The sequence below is a fragment of the Chenopodium quinoa genome, unplaced genomic scaffold, assembly GCF_001683475.1.
Source record: "Chenopodium quinoa cultivar QQ74 unplaced genomic scaffold, ASM168347v1, whole genome shotgun sequence".
Taxonomy (NCBI): Eukaryota; Viridiplantae; Streptophyta; class Magnoliopsida; order Caryophyllales; family Amaranthaceae; genus Chenopodium; species Chenopodium quinoa.
In genome coordinates, this window is record NW_018745170.1 from 688,686 (window position 1) to 708,622 (window position 19,937).

The 19,937-nt window shown below is 33.8% G+C and overlaps 1 protein-coding gene across 2 annotated transcripts in view; it reads left to right on the plus strand.

The window, feature by feature from the left end:
* Positions 1-650: 650 nt before the first annotated feature.
* Positions 651-19,937, plus strand: part of LOC110710304 (myosin-15-like) — a 31,360-nt gene continuing 12,073 nt past the window's right edge. For both annotated transcript variants that reach the window (XM_021888585.1, XM_021888586.1), the window contains exons 1-20: positions 651-1,120; positions 2,617-2,760; positions 3,669-3,814; positions 3,977-4,133; positions 4,536-4,594; positions 5,973-6,129; positions 7,988-8,137; positions 8,216-8,352; positions 9,159-9,305; positions 9,388-9,489; positions 10,478-10,535; positions 10,630-10,731; positions 11,190-11,227; positions 11,350-11,476; positions 11,606-11,779; positions 12,382-12,513; positions 14,038-14,147; positions 17,759-17,819; positions 18,696-18,873; positions 19,391-19,596. In XM_021888585.1, coding sequence (XP_021744277.1) covers positions 998-1,120; positions 2,617-2,760; positions 3,669-3,814; positions 3,977-4,133; positions 4,536-4,594; positions 5,973-6,129; positions 7,988-8,137; positions 8,216-8,352; positions 9,159-9,305; positions 9,388-9,489; positions 10,478-10,535; positions 10,630-10,731; positions 11,190-11,227; positions 11,350-11,476; positions 11,606-11,779; positions 12,382-12,513; positions 14,038-14,147; positions 17,759-17,819; positions 18,696-18,873; positions 19,391-19,596 — 2,508 coding nt within the window. In that variant the 5' untranslated portion in view covers positions 651-997. The remainder of the gene's footprint in view (positions 1,121-2,616; positions 2,761-3,668; positions 3,815-3,976; positions 4,134-4,535; positions 4,595-5,972; positions 6,130-7,987; positions 8,138-8,215; positions 8,353-9,158; positions 9,306-9,387; positions 9,490-10,477; positions 10,536-10,629; positions 10,732-11,189; positions 11,228-11,349; positions 11,477-11,605; positions 11,780-12,381; positions 12,514-14,037; positions 14,148-17,758; positions 17,820-18,695; positions 18,874-19,390; positions 19,597-19,937) is intronic.

Genomic DNA, 19,937 nt, shown 5'->3' on the forward strand with positions numbered 1-19,937 from the left:
TTGAAAAATATACGCAGTATCAATACTATATACTAAAGTATTCACCAGGATTCTCCATAAAGTACACGTGTTGCGTTTACAATAAAGTTTTTCCTACCAAAACCTTTTTTTTTTCCCTTAAATAAAAAGAAATTTGATAAAAAGAAATATGCAACCTACAAAATAGAACAATAACAACAACATAAATAAATACAATATTTTTTAATCATTAATCTATAAAATGTGTATTTCCTTTGAATCTTTATTTGTATAAAACGTATGGTTCATTTGCTACTACAAAAAGATTTCAACTCGGTTTTAAATTAGAGATACATACTCTACATTAGTGTATCTAATCTATAATAATTTGATAACATTAATAGATATACACAATTTATAAACAGATACTTCGTACAAACTTATAGTAATTTATAAAAATAATTTTTTTTCTTGTGAATATCCGAGTGTTCGAGCGTTAAAGAACTAGTTACTGATTATAAAGTTTTGCGTTGGCAAATATATCAGAGCTTGTCGACATTTTCGGGCAACATTAATTTTGAATAGAGAGAGTACTAGCAAACTCTACGTTCAACCGAGTATGATATCGTGTGTAAGAACTCCGTATTAATACAGTGCTACCGACCACATCATCCTTTAAAAAGTCTAAACAAAACGGGCAGCAGGATTTGCAGAATATTTCAATCAAATTTCAAAAATGTTGACGTGTCTCACACGAACATTTCTCTATTTTCATTTTTTATTTTAATTTTTCTCTCTCTTCGTCTTCCGTTTCGTATGTCTTTGCCCATTTGTTTTGTTTTTGAGGGCGGGAACTTCACACAACTTTGCCCCTAATTTAACCCCCATTCTCTCTCCTCTAGGGTTTATTCAACTTCCAATTTCCCCCAATTTAACTTGCAATTCTACTGGAAAACTGTCGAATTCTAGGGTTTTTGATGTTTTGAGGAAATTGTGGAGGAAATTGTGAAGTATTTTGCTGAAATTTGAAGGATAAAAAATGAGTAGTATTCGAAAAGGTGCAAATGTCTGGGTTGAAGATAAGGAATTGGCTTGGATTCCAGCTGAAGTCATTGATTTTATTGGAAAGGATGTTCAAGTTCTTACTTCTTCTGGAAAGAAGGTGAATTGCTTTTTGTCTTTGTTTTATTCTGCTTGGAATTATTCTGATTTTCTTAAATAGTTAAAGTTGATTTATGTATAAAAAGTTGATATAATTATGTTTTGATATGTGAATCGTGTGATCAATGATTATGTCAAAAGTAAAAATTAGTTGGAGAGCTGAAATTGACTTCTGGTGGTTGGCGATTTTAAGTTGAAGTGGTTAATTTTGCGAATTGTGACGCATTTGGTGAGATATAGTTAGTGGTTCGTGGTTTAGTCGTTATTGAATTCGAAGAATATTGATTATGATGAATTTAGTGGACTACATGTCGAGTGCAATCAATAAAAAGTACAACGGACATTGCTGTTAAAGCACAATAAGCAACAAACTTTGTATTATTGGAATCAGTTTTAGACTTTATACCTCGGACTAGTTAATGTGGGATAATGCGGTGATTTAAAGTTGTGCGGGAAAGAATATCGTGTGATTGGAAACTAATCTTCTGTTCTTTGATGCACGTATGCAGTATGTCACTCCTTTTGATTGGCTCTCGTTAACTTATTTTATCGACCAATCAAATGAGTGGTGTGGCCTTAATATTTTGTATTGGTGTGAATGCTAAGCTAAAAAAGTACGATATAAGGTTTGGATTTGATTTATTGATGGTGTTACCTGCATGTGTTGTATGAAGCGAGGGCGCTCTTGTGGTTACGTACAAAGAATTTAGATTTACAAGAGTTACTTAAGCAGTGCTTATTAGTAGGGCTGTGAGGTTCCTATAGCTACGTAAGTCATTGATGCAGTCGAGATGAACCAACATGGTAGTTAAATTGCCATTTCAGTATTAGTACTAAGCCAGTAGGGATATAATGCAATTGAAGTGCATCACATGTCTTCTTAACAATGAGATAGTCAGCCATTTGTCGTCGTATTGTAAGTTGTCTATGAACTCATGGTACCAATGGAGTGCGTTTGTCCTGGTATCTTTGGATTACTTATAGCCTTAATGTCAGTTCTAGAAATCTTGAATGGTGGAAAGTTACGTGGCAGTCTACTTTGGCTGTCATCTGGTAATATAGTTGAAGAGGAATGATATGGTTTGTTTTCTACCCAAATTTTCGAAGTTAAGTAAGTGGTGTGTCTAATTATACTTCGGTCCCATGCTCATGCAGTTTTCCTGGAATGCCCTTGTTTGATGTGGAACTTAAGTTGCATATATTATATGAAGTAAATTTTTTGAATTGTTTGTAGACCCTCCCTTTATGTAAGCGGTTCTATCATTCAATGGCAAAGACAAATTGACAAATTTATATTATCAATAAGAAAAATCCCTAGTGCCTTAAATTAGAAAGATTCCTAATTGCTAACTGAGATTTTGAAATTAAATAAGTAGACTAACAATTTACTGTCTGTCTTTAATTACAAGTCTTGATCTATTTGTTTTTACAATTCTACCGTGGGCATTTATCTGTAGTTTCCCTCCAAGTTTTAGCGAGTTTGGTTTTGTTTGTCAGGTTCTATCTTCTCCAGAAAAGTTACTTTTAAGAGATCCAGATGCCGATCTTGGTGGAGTCGATGACATGACCAAATTGACGTACTTGAATGAGCCTGGAGTTCTATATAATCTAGAGAGAAGATATGCATTAGACACCATATATGTAAGTTAATTGCATTTATTGGTCTTTTCTTATACTTCGGTAATGGTATTTGAAATAAATATTATCTGAATGACATACTCTGGTAGTTCCTATTATATACTCTTTGTCCTTTAAAAGATTTCTTGTAATTAAGGAGGCATTAATTATTATGTCATCAGATTGTATTAAATTGTTTTATTTGCTTACTTTCACTCGTATTTCTTTTCATGAAATGTGACTAAAATAATGATATATTCAATGGGGCAACTCATTGAATAAGGGCCATTTGGAGATCATATAAGATTGTAAATTCTTTTGCCATAGTTACAAACCTTATCTGTGTTCTTGAAGTATGTAGCATAATATTAATAATTTGATTGTGATGGGAGGTTTGAGGAGGCTGGATTTGGAATGATAAAATCAGTGGACATTTAGAAGGATATTTTAGCTGTTTTGAAATCTGAAATGTCACAACATGGTGACCACAGCATAAATAATTCGACGGATTGCTTGTGGGTCTATTTTACTTTGCTTCTTAGCTGGTTGCTTGAATATAGAAATTAAGACCTTTAGTGACATTCTTGACTTAGCGCATCCTCTATATCAAATCCTTCAGACCTCATATTTATATATCTTTATATTTGTTTTATTTATTTATTTATTTTTTAATTTTTAATATATTAAATTTGTCCCCAACTATACTTAATATCTGAAATGTTCTGTTCTTATTGTCGTATAAAAGTAGATTTATGTATATCACTATAATCTATGGTTGACTTCTTTATTATCGAGGATAAAGAGACATGTATTTTTTTTTTTTTTTTTTTTGGGGGGGGGGGTATGGGTTTATGGATAAATTCAGTGTTTTTGGGATAACCTCACATGCAATTTTGTCCTGTTGTTTACATTTTCTTTTTTGTTTGTCTCAGACTTACACCGGAAGCATTTTGATTGCCGTGAATCCTTTCACTAAACTTCCACATCTTTATAATGTGCACATGATGGAACAATATAAGGGAGCACCGTTTGGTGAGCTGGATCCCCATGTCTTTGCAGTGGCTGATGCAGCATATAGGTATCCTCTAATAAAACATAGATATTAGACATGCTCATTTGTGGAATTTTACCTATGAGAATGAGATGATTGGCGCTTGGATTGGCCCTCATAGACAGATTAACTTGTAAATTACTTCAGAGAATGATGTACTTGGATTTTGGAATGGCCTTCATGATGCAGAGCAATGATTAATGAGCATAGGAGCCAGTCTATATTGGTCAGTGGAGAAAGCGGAGCTGGGAAAACAGAGACGACAAAACTAATCATGCAGTATCTTGCTTATATGGGTGGCCGTGCTTCTAATGGTGAAAGATCAGTTGAGCAGCAAGTTCTAGAAGTATGTCTTCAACTAGTCTTCTTTTAATGTTATGAATTTCCATCTTTTAGGGTGTTAATTGTTAATATTTTCTGTATGATTTCTGTTTTGAAAGTAAATAAAAGCACTCAACCCTCTTGGCAGTAAATTTATGTTTATTTGATCCTCTGTTTCACTTAGGGAGGACTCTGAAAATATGAATTTAATGATGCTCTTTTGTATTCCTTTTGCATTCGTGTAAAGTAGTTGAGATACTGGGACTTGTAGGAGCTCTTGTGGCAACTCCCACGCACTTCTAGCCATTAAGTCAGCTTTTCAAGTGCTTTATTCCTCTGATAGCTGGAGGTTTGCTTGATGTATTGCATGTGTCACTTAATATGTTTAAATTGCTAACTTATGTGTTTTTTGGGTGTGTGTGTTTAGTCAAATCCACTCTTGGAGGCATTTGGTAATGCAAGGACTGTGAGAAATGATAACTCAAGGTCTGTGTGCACGTTGTGCTTTGGTAACTTTTTTTGTTGTATATTTCTACTATATTTTGTGTCGTATATGTGGTTTTCCTACAGTCTTTTGGTTTTTTTTAATGTGAATTCAACTTAGTTCCTGTACCAATTATCTCTATATCCATGCATTGCACCTCTTTAACTTTAACGGAACTTATTTGAAGTTTTTAGAATTTATCTGCCCTTTTGGACTTTTTTGTATTAAACAGTGTTTATTTGAGTTGGAACTTATTTTCCCTAATTTTTTCATGCTAAGGTGAATAGTTAAAAGTTGGAATCTTTCCTTGCTATCATTAATTATATATTTTTAGAAAGGATATTATGGTACTTATGTGAGCACCTTTATAACCTACTCCCTCTGTCCCTATTTTTTTTGCCCCATTTGGCTTTACACGGTCTCCAAGACGCGTTTTATAACGTTTATAACTCCATTTCTATATGCTTAAAAATTATAAAAACTTGATTTTAATAAAATATACAATGAGACAAATTCAACAAGACCCCACTTGACTATATTATCTCGTATAGAATAATGAGAATTTACGGTCAAAGTATTTAAAGTTTGACCCAATAATTTGCAATGGGGCCAAAAAATAGGGATAGAAGGGGTAATGATAGGGAGTTGCAAATTTAGTTAGTGATAATGAGTATTCCTTCCGTCCCTATTGTTTTGCCCCTTTTGTGTTTTTTTGGCTTCAAAAAGTTTGAAAACTTTGACCACAAATACTCATTCGCTAATCTATAAGAAATATAGTCAAGTGGGGTCTTGTTAGATCCGTTACAACGTCCTCTTTAAGAATATCAAATTTTTACAATTTTTGCGCGTATAAAACCGGAGATATTTATGTTTCAAGGCATATCTTGGGGACTGCAAAAAATCAAATGCGGCAAAAAGTTAGGGACAGAGGGAGTATTTAATCTCTTATGTGGATGATCCTGGTCGTGAATCTCTGTCCTCTAGGACATTGTATGCAACTTTCCACATATACTTGTTAGTTGTTCTTGTTACCGTTCTTTCAATTTTCAACCCTCTACTAATTCGACAGTTGGTGTAAATTGTTGAAGGAAGTAGGCTAAATGGGTTTGGCTATATATATGTGCATGAATGGATCCTATCCCTTTGCTGCAGAGATATTTATTGCAATTTTTGATAGTTGGTTGGTGTTCAATATTTGATATTGATTTTGCATAGAAAGCAAAAAAATTCGGTTATGTTCAATAGTTAATATTGATTTTTTGGTGTGTGTGTGTGTGGATGTTTTTTTTTTCCTCTAAATGTGTTTCTATTTCCAGTTTATTATCTTGTTTTCCTTTATTTTACTGGAAGTTGGTTATTCTTCTCCATTGGTTTTTGCAGTCGTTTTGGCAAATTTGTTGAGATACAATTTGACGATAATGGTAGAATATCTGGTGCTGCAATTAGAACCTATCTTTTAGAGCGTTCTCGTGTTGTTCAAATTACAGATCCTGAAAGGAATTATCACTGCTTTTACCAACTTTGCGCATCTAGAGAGGTAATTTTGAGACTTTTCATTGACATTGATGACTGTGAAGGTCTATTAGCAATTGCTGAAGTTTTCTTGAGTCTAGTAGGTTTGTCATGCTGTGATGTACTACCTCTGACTTTCTGAGTTTTGGTTCTGTTTGTCACGCTGTGATCTATTATCTTCTGAGTTGTGATTATGTTTGTCACGTGCCTTGTGTTCAATCATCTATTGTTGCTAGAGAACCCTTCCTATGCCAATAAAAAGAAGAAAAAGTAAATAAACATAAATGGTGCTTTAGGATGGCAAAAATAGCTAGATTTTGTACGATTAATATTCTTATTTATTTGTTTGTAATATACTTGTAGTTCTGTGAGCTTTCCATCTTTTCTACTTCCCTCTCTTCTTCCGGTTATCTTTTTTACTTATTAACTTATTGCCTCCTTCCCTTGTTTGAATTGTTTGATACAAATGGTTGCCATATCATTTCTCATCTGAATGTTGTTTGTCCCATGCTTAGAATAATATTGGATTTTTTTTCCCCTTCTGTTATAATGCTTTGTTCTGATCAAGACTTGGCTTTTTATTGGGGAAAAAAGTTGCTAGTTCAAGGCCTTGATACCTCTTCCTTCAATTCTTCCTTGGAACTGCTGATTTTGCAAGGAGGAAGGTTATTTAGGTAGCTATTCTTCATCTCTTGGGTGTGTTGGGTAGAGAAGAGGTCATGGTGTCACAGTTGAGAAAGTAGCTAACATCTACAATTTTCTGTACAGAGATGATGATTCCATGAGCTTTATGTTAGAGGGTCTAGTTGCTCTGTTCATTTGTCATTGCTAGTGAATTGGTACTTGGTTTATTGGAATACTTATAGGAGTAGTGAAGTGGAAGTGGTGATAAAGCATTACACTCCATTGTTTGTGATACCAATTTGTTGTACTTGCGTGAAGGAGAAAGAATTGTATATGAAATAGAAGATTTTCTAAAATGGTATGTTCAAGATTTTAAGTGCCAATATCCTGTTATCTTAATGTAGCATGTATATTATTGTTGGATCAACAAGTCTATATTTATTGCTCTATTCATCTGAGTGGGGGTGAAAAATGTTGCAGTTATCTTCTCTGTGACAGATTGTTGATTTCATTACTACTCTGCTTTCATCTACTCCTGTTGCTCTTTCTCTACTGTTAAATTTGTTAATTACTTGCTGAATGGACAACAAATTTAGGGACTGGAGTGCTTGGCATGAAATCTGACTCAAAAAAAAGGAAAAAAGTTGGATAGTAATTGCACTGCATACTGTATAAAGAACATTCCAGAAAAATCCTGAAGCAAAGAGCTTCAGAGAAGCAAAAAATTGAGTCAGTATGACCGGGAATAAAATAAAACCTGCCTATATTTGTCAAGATGGCAGGATGGAGCTTATTTCCTTCTATGACCAAGTTAAAACCTTATGGAGCTAGTGCTCATAGCTTCTCCATACTTTGGTAGCTGTTTAACGTGTTAGTGCCAAGTGTAGTGGGATGCTGCATGACATACTTTCTCGAGTTTGCTATCTTTGGTTGGTAGAACTAGAATCCTGCAAATTCACAAGCCTTTTAGATCATTCTCTTGGTGTGGGTTGCTTGTGGTTGGTCTGTTGTTCACCAATTAGCCTTGTTATCTGTGTGCAAATGAGTGATCATTTAAGTGATACGACCTATGTATGCTGTCTTTTATTTTAGCTCACATATATTGATTGAAAGTAATTGTTCGTTAAGGATTGAGGAAGACATTTGATTCCCTTAATATCACTATGACATTGCATTTTTATGTGCCTCAAGTCATTTCTATGTGGGTTAATTTTTTTTTCCATCTTTAGTTGAAGCATTTAATGTGGACCTGTAAGCAGGATTCTGAGAAGTACAAGCTGGAAGATCCAAGGCAATTTCACTATTTAAATCAAAGTAAAATATATGAGCTAGAGGGGGTTAGCAATAGAGATGAATACATGAAAACTCGAAGGGCAATGACCATTGTTGGCATAAGCGAGGATGAACAGGTTATGATGGTTTTGTTTAGTTTGCAATCTTTGCATTATTTGCTCTTCAGTTTGCTTGATAAACTGTTATTTGTACAGGAAGCAATATTTCGTGCATTGGCTGCTATTCTGCATTTGGGTAATGTAGAATTTTCTCCTGGAAAAGAGCACGACTCTTCAATAATAAAGGACCAGACATCTAGCTTCCATCTTCAGATGGCTGCTGACCTCTTTCAGTAAGTTCTTTTTGCCGAGCTATGTGTGAGTACATCTCTTAAAACAAGTATAAGCTCTATTATTTGTACATGAACATTCAGCTTTTAAAAGTTCCTATAGTGAACTGAACTTGGCTAATTTTAAATCCTGATCTGTCTGGAAACATGATTGAGCAGAAAATTGGTCCTTTAGTTTAAAAAGGTGACCTGATAATTGGCCTTTAGTTTAAAAGAATGGAGTCGGTCTTTATGACTCTGTTTGTCTGGACAGAAGATATTTGCAACTGAAAACAATTTTCAATGAAAAACGTATTCTAAAAGATTATGGAATTGAAGATTGTTTTTCCTTTGTTTGGTTGTACAGAAAATTTTCGACTACAGCCATCTCAACTCCATCTAGTTGAGTTGGTAAGCAAGAAGCAGCAATCTTGACAAAAAAGTGGCATTCCTCCTAATTGGTTTCCTTTTTTCATCCGGTTAAAACCAAAAAAGGAAAGTTGGAAAAGAGTGGAAAACACTTTCCTCCAAGTACAGCCTAAATAAAAAAGATGTTAGAATCTTTTATAGCTAAAATATCAAGTAACAAAAAATATGAACCTTTTGTGCAAACAAGATGAACCTGAAAACTGAGATTCTGTTAAAAAAATTTATTATTGCACCTGCTGTTAGTTTTTAAAAGTTAAGCCTGCTGTAAAAAAAAAAACCTTTAGTTAAAAAAGATAAACTTTATGTACTCATCTTAAGAAATAGGTTTCCTGTCTTGTTTTGATTGCAGTGCAATGTTTAGTTTTTCAGTTGATTGTAATGAATAGCTATGGCTCTTACAGGTGTGATGTTAATCTTTTGCTGTCATCACTTTGTACACGATCGATTCAAACTCGTGAGGGAACCATTATCAAAGCCTTGGATTGTAACGCTGCTTTGGCTAGTCGTGATGCATTGGCTAAGACTGTTTACTCTCGTTTGTTTGATTGGTATGCTTTCCATTTTGAAGTAGTGGAAAGATGTGATTGGGGAAATGGAGATTGAAACTTATGTTTTGTGGGACTTGTTCAGGCTTGTTGAGAAGATGAATAGTTCTATTGGGCAAGATTCGAGTTCTCGTATACAAATTGGACTCTTGGATATTTATGGCTTTGAATGTTTTAAGCATAACAGGTAGCTGATTTTGTTTTAATATTTTGCAACTGATATAGCCGAGATTATTATGGTCTTTTTCCTAGATGTGCTGTCATACTTTTTAGTTTTTGTGTTATTGCCCATAAGCATGTATGATTGACAGGGAAGTAATCTTCTGTTGTGTATTTTAGATGAAGGCAGTTTCTATTTTGATCCACAAATACCCATGTACATGCACCTTCAATTTTACGACATACTACCTCCATTTAAAACCTTAAATTGTAGCACTTGGACTTTAAAAGCTCATAAATTTTGGAAAAAACAAGGCTAATTATATATAATACTCCATACTGTTGTATGAGCTACACTTTATTATGTGGTTATAGGAAGTGAAAAGAAGAGCAATAATGAATATATCAATCAATCATGCATTGATTTTGTAAAGAAAATAAAGGTACGATTTACCATTTTTGCAGAATGTAGGGAACACATAATCTTATTGATTACTTCGTATTTATGATATAATTCCCAAAAATGAAAATTTGCACCTCCAGTAACTAGTTTACATTTTAACATGTTTTAAGGCCTTTATAGGATGAGATTGTAAGCGTGTCGTTTTCTCAGGGCTGAAATTAGGACTGCCACCCTTCCCCCCAACCCCATGAATGACAAAGCTGGGAGCTAGGTACAGAAAATGAGAGACATCCTCTACTTTCAAGCTTGTGACTCGTTTTATTGGACTTTTATTCTCTTAAACAACCTTGAATATTTTGGTTTTGATATGCTAGAAATTTTATTGTACAATCTTGTTTTTGTTTTTCAATTAGAATTTTGTGCTGTGTTTGTATTTTGTGAGTGTCTGCAATTCTGCATTCCGATTATATGCTTTTCATATATTTTTTTTTTCAAATTTGTCCTTGGTTTTGTGCTGTGTTAAAAAGACTTAGATTTTCATTTCCTTTTTCAAGTTTGTGTGGCTTAATCTGCTTTTGCACAATCTTAGATCACCAATGCTTTAATTCTGCAGTTTTGAGCAGTTCTGTATTAATTTTGCAAACGAAAAGCTCCAACAACATTTTAATGAGGTATGTAGTGATGTTAACTTGAATTCTCTATGGCCCATCTGTTAATGATATACTTCTTTCCATTAAATTTTGTAACTGCTTTTCTCTTTTCCAGCACGTATTTAAGATGGAGCAGGAAGAGTATAATAGAGAAGAGATTAATTGGAGCTACATTGAGTTTGTTGATAATCAGGATGTTCTTGACTTAATTGAGAAGGTTTATCTTCCCATGCTTTTTTCTCCTTTCGTTTGCATGTTTTTAATAAATTTTTCTTTTTTAGGAAGGTGTGGGTTTTTTGGCCATTACATTGTTCCATATTCTTTTGTTGTCCCATTTATCCTTTACGTAATTTCCTCATAAAGTTATGTAATTCATACTCTGATGTTATGAGCTTATCTATAACCTGATATGTAATTTGAAACATCACTTTGTAAGCTTTTAGACTAGTTATAAACTTATAATATTAGGGCCTATGCTTTGACCAGGCTTGACGCTGAAGGTTTTGTGTACCATTTTTGGTGATATAATATTAGGGCCTATGCTTTGACCAGGCTTGACGCTGAAGGTTTTGTGTACCATTTTTGGTGATTAATAATTTTCTACGTAGTACTGATCTGCGTAGTGCATATAGTGTTGCTTCATTTGCTTATGAATTTTATGTATCTAATTTGCAGAAACCAATTGGGATAATTGCTCTTCTGGATGAAGCTTGGTACAATTTTGTTTCCTGCTTGCTTATGGTTATACATTTCTTGAAGGAGTTTTGCTCTTTTTTTTTTTTTTTTTTTTTTTCTTTTGGTTATTTTGGTCATTTTCCTGGTTCTCAATTTGCAGCATGTTTCCTAAATCAACACATGATACATTTACTACCAAGCTATTCCAAAATTTCCAGTCACACCCAAGGTTGGAGAAGGCAAAGTTCTCACGTACGGATTTTACCGTCTCTCATTATGCTGGCAAGGTCTGGCCGTGATTCTATTGCTTATTAATTTTTTGTTCTCAAGTTTGTTTTAATCTTTTCAGTCTTGTTCTTATAAGCGTTGCAGTAATTTAATATATATATATTTCCCAAATATCTGGCTCTTTGTAGGTTACGTATCAAACTGAAAAATTTATTGACAAAAACCGTGACTATGTGGTTGTGGAGCACTGTCATGTTTTATCCTCCTCAAAGTGTCAATTGATTGCCGGTCTTTTTCCTTCTATATCCGAGGAGACAACACGTTCATCATACAAGTTTTCTTCTGTATCCTCGAGATTTAAGGTATGACGTATTAGATCACTTCTCTAATGTTGAGTGTGAATTTGATAATTATGTCCATGTTGTCTACAAGAATTTTTTTTCAAAGAAATACTTCATCTATAATTGCTGGAAGGCTTAATGATCATTTATTGAGCTGGTATTGAATCAATCAGACTAAACAATTTTTATTGGTTGCAATCTATATGATTTTCTAAATTACCTGTTGCATAAATGAAAACAAACTTTAGATGTGGTGGTTGATTTATAATTTAAAATGTCCGGGAAATCAATAAACTGAATTTTAGGTTCAGGACGGGGAATTATCTTTTAAGAGTATTTCTGATGGATCCAGAGGGTGAAGGAAGAGGTTTCTAAATCATGTATATAAAAAAAGTAACTTTGTCTGACTGAAATTTGCAACCTTGGTTGGTGCAGGAATGTTGTCTTCTAATGCAATTAATTAATATGTAATTAAATTGAGCTTTTTATCTGATTGCCTCTGATTATAGATAAGAGGTATATGACATTTTCTTTTATGATTGACACATTTGCATGATTTACCTCTATGACCATCCAAATCATTTTTTTTTGGCAATCATGTCTTATTTCTCTTTTCTGTGTAGCAACAACTTCAAGCGCTGATGGAGACTCTAAACTGTACGGAACCTCACTATGTTCGTTGTATCAAGCCAAACTCGTTAAATCGACCCAGTATATTTGAGAATCGGAGTATATTACACCAATTGCGCTGTGGGGTGAGTCTCAAGAAGCAACTTACAGCTTTGAATGATATTTTCGATGCAATGCATACCTATTGTGTATAAATGAGAAATAAAAACTCTTGCTGTTATACTCCAATAAACCTTTTTTTTTTGTTAAAAAAAAAATATTTATTTATTTATTATTATTATTATTTTTATTTTATTTATTTATTATTTTTTTATTTTTATTTTTATTATAGGAAATACATTCTACAAAGTTTTTAGCTTTTACAAATATTTTGGTCTGCCTTGACTTTTGGGGAGTTAAGACAACTGCTCCATATTTTTTCACTCTTTGTTTATTACTTCCTCTGTCCCAATATGAACGCTACCCTTTCTCTAACACGCACATCCCTACTTATTTTCTACATCTCTTTTTGGCCCACTAATATTATAACTGTGTTTTTTTTTAATTGACATTGGCACACCAATATATTTTGATACCCTCCTTCCTTGTGAAACACACTATCTATTTTCAAAAGTGGTCCACATGCTATTCCTACGATATAAAATACTTTTCTTTAACTATCATAGCTAGTACTCTATTATAATAACGATAAGTATGCTAACCACAATTTATCTTTTGAAGCTCTGTAAAAGCTGGTGTAGAAGTCAAATATGGGACAGAGGGAGTAGATTTTCGTTGTCGCCTAGTCTTTTTGCTTTGTTTTAAATGATCACGAACTCCGTATCCAATTGATATGCTTATGCTGTCTCACTGTTTCTTTAATAGCTTTAAGAGCTTTAAAGCGTAAGAAAAGCCTTTAAATTCACTGGGAACCTCTCTCTTAAAGCATATTTAAAGAGTGGGATTAGCTAAATTGAATATGCTAATCTAACTGTAAGATAGTCAAAGAAAAGCTCCTGAAATTGTCGTAGGGGATGTTGCTAGTGATATCGAACTACTGCTTAAAGTGAATTTATTTGCATCGTGACAGAACTCAGATTATGGTAGAACACCCCCTCCTTTTATGAGTGAGGAGGAATTGTTGCTGTCAGAATTTCGTTTGGATGGGAAAGAGCTGTCGTAGGAGCTTATAATGGAATATCTTTGTTTATTCTGTTTCAAAATTTATGTTGCAAATCATATTTCACCAAATGTTACAATAGTCGAAAAAAGTAGCATGCTTACATTGCTTGTAGTTATTTTTTCATTGCATTCGATATTTAACTGCAAAATACCTGTTTTTACCTTGTTTGGCTTTAACTCTGTATTCACATATGGCTGTCACATCAAGCAAATCAGGCTCCTCGATGTCCTAGAATGGTGACAGCTTTTTTTTTTTTTTCCTTTCTTTTTTCCCTGGTTTATATTCCTGTCACTTACTTTTTGATGTCTATGTTTTCAATTTGGGAAAGCTTAGTGGTCAGTTACGTTTTGACATCTATGTTTTAAATTAGAGAAAGCTTAGTGTTGCCTCAAAAACTGTGGAACCCCTTAGGGTCCATATTAGGTCTAACTTCACATTCCGCTTGTATATCATGTTTGAAGTGGCTTAATGCATTAATTATATGCAGGGTGTCTTGGAAGCAGTGCGGATAAGTCTTGCTGGTTATCCAACTCGAAGGACTTATGCTGAGTTTGTTGATCGCTTTGGTCTTCTAGTGCCAGAAGTTATGGATGGAAGGTTTGTCTATCACTTTATTTTGTTTCCATTCTATTTCTTTCTCAAACTGAATGTGATGAAGCCATGCTTTCCATATTTTTTCATAATCCTAGTAGGCTAGTAGCAAGATTATGAAATCAGCTGTTTCTTCACTTGATAAGTATTGTCTCATTACCTTTTCATTTATTTTTGTATGTATATTTTTGTAAGGTGAGCTAATAAAGCTTTTTGCCTCTGATTCTCTAATTTGGCATTTTTTTCTGTCTATTGATGATTTTCTTTCTTGAAAGTCTTTATATCTTATGCGCATTTTTCTGTAGTTTTTAAGTATTGTTGTTTTATGTCATATAACCGTTTTGAGTACTGAAACCTTAAAGTTTTATACCCTTAACTAAAATTTTATGTACTTGTACTAATAATGCTAGCATCTTGCTCTTTGATATATATATTTTCTACCTTGTAATTTATATTCTTGTCTTATATTATTCTACATTCTTTTGCAGTTAAGTTTAAGTGAAATAAATTGATCTGTGCTATACTACCTCCAATATTTTTGTTCTACTCGATTGCTGTATATACATAGGTTCAGAAAATTCTTAAAATTCTGAAAGAGGTGGATAAAGTAAGAGAGATGGAGTATAAAGGTCGGTGAGTTTAATAAAAAGGCAGATAAAGCAAGAGAGATTGATTGGAAAGGCGTAAATATTGTGGGGGTAACTGGTGTTAGATAGTATAGGGGCTTTGCTAAAATTTGAATTAGGTAGAAGTGATTAAAACCAAAAAAATAAAATAAAAAAAATACAAAGATAATATTATGTTTTATTTTTCTCATTGATTATAGTTTAGCTTTTATTTAAAATAATGTATGATTACACAATCTGTTTAGAGATAAATGGTATTCCTTATGTTTCTTTTTTATTGTGTTATTTCTGTTTTTGCACAATTTTCAATACACAAATTCAAATGTAATTACTCCCTCGGTTTTTTGTAAGTATTACACTTTAACCGGCACATAATTTAGGTAATTTAATTGACTTTAATATAATAAGATGTATGTATGGCAGTCGGCGAATTAAAAATTCATAAGAAAAAATAGTGGAGTTAATATTTATTGTAAAGTAAGGGATGTGCGAGGGAAAGAAATCTTTTATATAATTGCAGAGTCATTTAACTACAGTCCTCCAAAAGCCCAATTCTCAAATCTCTTGCATTTTAATTTATTTATTTATTTATTTATTTTTTTTTGCTATAACCTCCAATTAAATAACTTCCACTTCTCCATTTTTTTATTTTTTTTTATAACTTCCACATCTCCTATTATTTTTCTTTCCAAGTATACATGCTACGTATATACCCGTGGGTTTGGGTGGGGATCATGAGAGGAGAGATGTAGAATACTAAAATTTAGTAGTTTGCCTAAAATGAAAGTGTAACACTTAAAAAAACCGCCTCATTTGTTACGGGTAACACTAAAAAAAAGGAACAAGTATCTTCAATTATGTATTATAATCATAAAAGGAAGTTTATATTTTGCAACCACATCGAGATGAATCAAACAAGATCTCACATGATTACGATTTTCATTGTATATCTGTTGAAAGTATTAGATTCCATTTGCATGATAATCTATAAAGATTCCAAGTAGAATGGTCAAAAAGAAATGGAGGGTATTGATTATGCTAAGTATACTTCCTCAGTTTCGTTTTTTGTCATATTAGGACTTGCTTCTATGTTGTGAATGAATGGTTTTGCCAAACATACTTTCCCCTTTTATGTGACAACTTTTTTTTCGTTTGTGGAATAATAATAATCGAAAGCATTGAAACCTTCCAGTCATGTTTGTAACCAACCGCTTCATAACTCGGCCAAAGGGGGAATATTACTCCATGGTAATTCTCAATCAATAAGGTACTTTAAGGACTTGTTTGGTTGACAAAATAAAATGGGGGTAAGTGGAGAATCATGGGAATTGGTAATTTGTATAGTTGTTTGGTTTACACAAAAAAGCAAAAATACTGGGAGGAAGGGAGAATTTATGGGAATTTCCACTTTCCACAAAATATAAGACGTAACCGAGGTCCCACTTGGTCAATCAAAATTCATGGGAATTTCAACTTTCCATTGTCAAAACCAAACAGTTTAAGGAAATTTCTAGGAATTATTTCCCATGAATTACATCCTAGAGGAATTTAATTTTCATGTCAACCAAACGAGGCGTATTAAGGGGCACATTATACTATATATGGATCATTATTTAGCTTGTCAAGTAGGCAGATGCTGATTAACCTAGGGACTAATACATATCTTAAAATGGTATATTCGACATGGAATTTATGACAAAAACACGAGTCAATTTGTGTCATTGACTAATTTGTTTTTCTACATTGGGATATACTTCCTCTGTCACGAAATAATTGCATCTTTTTAAAATGGCACATTGTACAAGGAGGACTGGGAATGTTAGATGACAACTCCATCCTTGACCAACCAACTCACCACAAAAGAGGCTGCCAGCCCTTCGTAAATTATGATCCACCACCATCTTATACAAAATCTAACCGCCATTACAATTCCACCACAATCTGCTCTACTACACTCATCTACTCAATCCAGCCACTATTACCTTTAAACTGCTGCTGTGACCTTTATTTTTAGGGTTAAAAGGTGGGCTTTTACATGTAGCAACTGAGACGATTTCTTGTCCTTAAATCTTTTTGACAAGTTCTTCCCCCTAATCGAATGGCTCCGATCTGGTGTTGAAACGGATTGAATATGCGGAATTCGAAATCAAAGGAGTTGAATTATGAAGGAATTGATGAAGTTTGAAGTTCATGGCGGCGGCTTGTTGGTGCTTTGAGGTGAAGGGGAGTTGGTGCTACTGACGTTGCTTTTAGTGTGACCAGGGGGCGCGATGGCGGGGCTGAAGGTGGTGGTTGGAAGTAGTGACATTGCTTTTGGCGTGAAGGGGGTTGGCGGTAGTGGCAGCTTTTTTAACAGTGCTGGAGGTGGTGGCGATGCTTTCTGAGGTGAAAGGGGGTTGGTGGTGGTGTAGCTGGGGACTGGGGTGAGGGGGGCTGGTGATGATGTTGGTGGCAGCCATGGGAAAGGGGAATGGAGAGGTGAAGAGGGTGAAAATGCAAAGAGGGGAGTGGAAGGTTAGGTAATTAAACTAGGAAGTGCACTTTGGTCTCATGATTCTTATCATTAAAATTATACTAGTAAGTAATGGTGCAACTATTAATTAATGAAGTTTCCAAAGAAGTAATGTGGTGTGATTTGATTGAAATGGAGGAAGTGTAATAAATTCTTAAACATAGCTGCTCTAAGGGCTTTGTTTACGATTATAATATTAATGGTTATGGTGTGCTTTGGCTCTGCTGATAGGGGTTCTGAACTGCTGCTGTTTTTCTTAAACACTACTATAAACATGTAGAATGAGAAACTAGAAATAATTAAGTATGATGGTTCTTAGATATCATTAAAAAATTATTGTAACTTGGTTTTTGAATATGTAGTAAGTGTTCTATTTTGTTTCACTTTTCCCATATTATTTTATAATACCTGGTATTCGCAATTCAGAGATGAAATTTATGCTGTTACTCTGTTGATGTATCTCCTTTAATGTGCTGCAGCTATGATGAAAAGACCATATCCCTAAAAATCCTTCAGAAATTGAAGCTTGAAAATTTCCAAGTAAGTTGTGTGTTTATAGTTATAGATATGTAACTTGGCAATTCATTTCACATATTACATATCCAATAACATTCAAAGTTTGTTTATTTGTGTTATATTTTATACTTTCAGGTGAATTGTATGCTGTTTAATCAGCATCTAGCTTTGTAATATGTTCTAGCATATATTTTAATGCATTTGCAGGATATTTTGCCATCGTATCATGTTGGTGCATTGGACTTGTGTTTGTCAAAAACTGTTAAATGCTCTTACAAAACAAGAATTCATAATTTTGCCGTGCTCTTTTCCTTAAGTTTACATTTTTTATAACTATATCACGTTATAAGAATGGTTGGCACATATTGCAACTTCATATGTAGAGTAAGAAAATGTTGAATAAGGTGAGTGTAAGAAATTTTTTGATAAAGAGAGATGGGGTAAAAAGGCGGGTGGACATTAGAAAGAGGTAGATAAAGTAGCAAAGAAAGTGTGGAAAGGTGTAAATTTTATGGGGTAAGATGTAAAGGGGATAGGAGTTGCCAAAAATGGGATAAAGGAGAAATGAGTAGAAAAGGCTGACTTCCACGAAAGTGAGTTGGTAAAAAACGGAGGTAGTATACGTTTTCAATTATTTTGTTTATAATTATTGATATTTATGGAAAATCAATTTTAAATTTTGGAACTGAATATCTTCTACTTTTCTGAATATCAGACTTAAAAACTTCGGTATTTTTGGTTCTGTTAAAAGTATTATGAAACATCATTGATCTCTATTTCTTTACCCTTTTTCTCTCTTGTTCTCACAGGTTTCGTTAAATGATTTATTTTCTTTTCTGTTTGCTTAGGATGCATGGTTTTCTGTATTTACCTCATGATCTCTCTCTGTTTTCTTGACAGCTGGGGAAGTCAAAAGTTTTTCTCCGAGCAGGTCAGATTGGAGTACTAGATGCTCGAAGGACTGAGGTCTTAGATTCTGCTGCCAGGCTTGTACAGGGTCGTTTTAAAACGTACATAGCACACAAAGATTTCATTTCCACTCGAGCTGCCGCATTATCTGTCCAAGCATATTGCAGAGGTTATATAATATCTTTACTTGTGCTCCGTTAGCATGATGCTTTAAATACAATTGTCCACATTACTTTTGACGATCAAAGTTCTGGCCTTAAATGATTGTTGTTGGTTGGTTTATGGAAATGAATAATTTTAACATTCTGTGCCTCTTACAATACACCTTATATGATTATGACTAAATTAATGTTGACTCCTGAAATATTGAAATAATTTTAATTGTGTTATGATTAAATTAATGTTTACTCTGAAGTATTGAAAGCCTTTGAAATCATATTAGTGTGCACCGAACTGTCTCAGGTTTCTTAGCTTTAAAATGTAATCTCTGTTTAATGCTTTGTATCAATCATGTGCTTTATTGTTTCACTGTGGCATACGGTCATCTATTCATCTGTTTTTAATATTTAACTAATTTGTACATTACCCTTCGTTATTCAACTCAAGCTTAATTGGGGATTATATGTAATGCTCTTTTGATGAACGTCTCACTTGGCTTTTGTACTCACCTTTTGATGTATCTGTAGGCTGTCTTGTGAGAAGGATGTATGCTGAAAAACGGGAGACACTTGCTGCTATCTATTTGCAGAAATATGTGCGCGGATGGCTATCAAGAATCGCCTACTTACAGCTGTACAGCTCGGCTATTGTGCTTCAATCTTGCATACGTGGGCTCTCAGCTCGACAAAGATTTTTGTTAGGGAAGGAACATAGAGCTGCAATACTCATTCAGGTCAGCATCTTTCAAATCATGGTCTGTCTGTTATAAATTGTTGTTCTCTCTGCATCAAGAACTCTATTTGTTCTAATTATATGCCTGTAAGAGATGTTTAATAATTTGCGTTTGTTTGCTAGATCCCCTTCTTCGCCAATTTTTTTTTGGGGGTATTAGATCAATAATTCAGAGCAGTATATGCTAATACGCTACTATCTTAAATCTTAAACAAAGTCTTACTTAACTCGTCTGCCTAGTGTAACCAATTTTCTTTGTTAATGTCTGTTTATATACAGAACTCGAATTCCCTTGCTCCTGCACAAAATAAGGCCTTAATTAAAATTGCTACCTAACTGGTC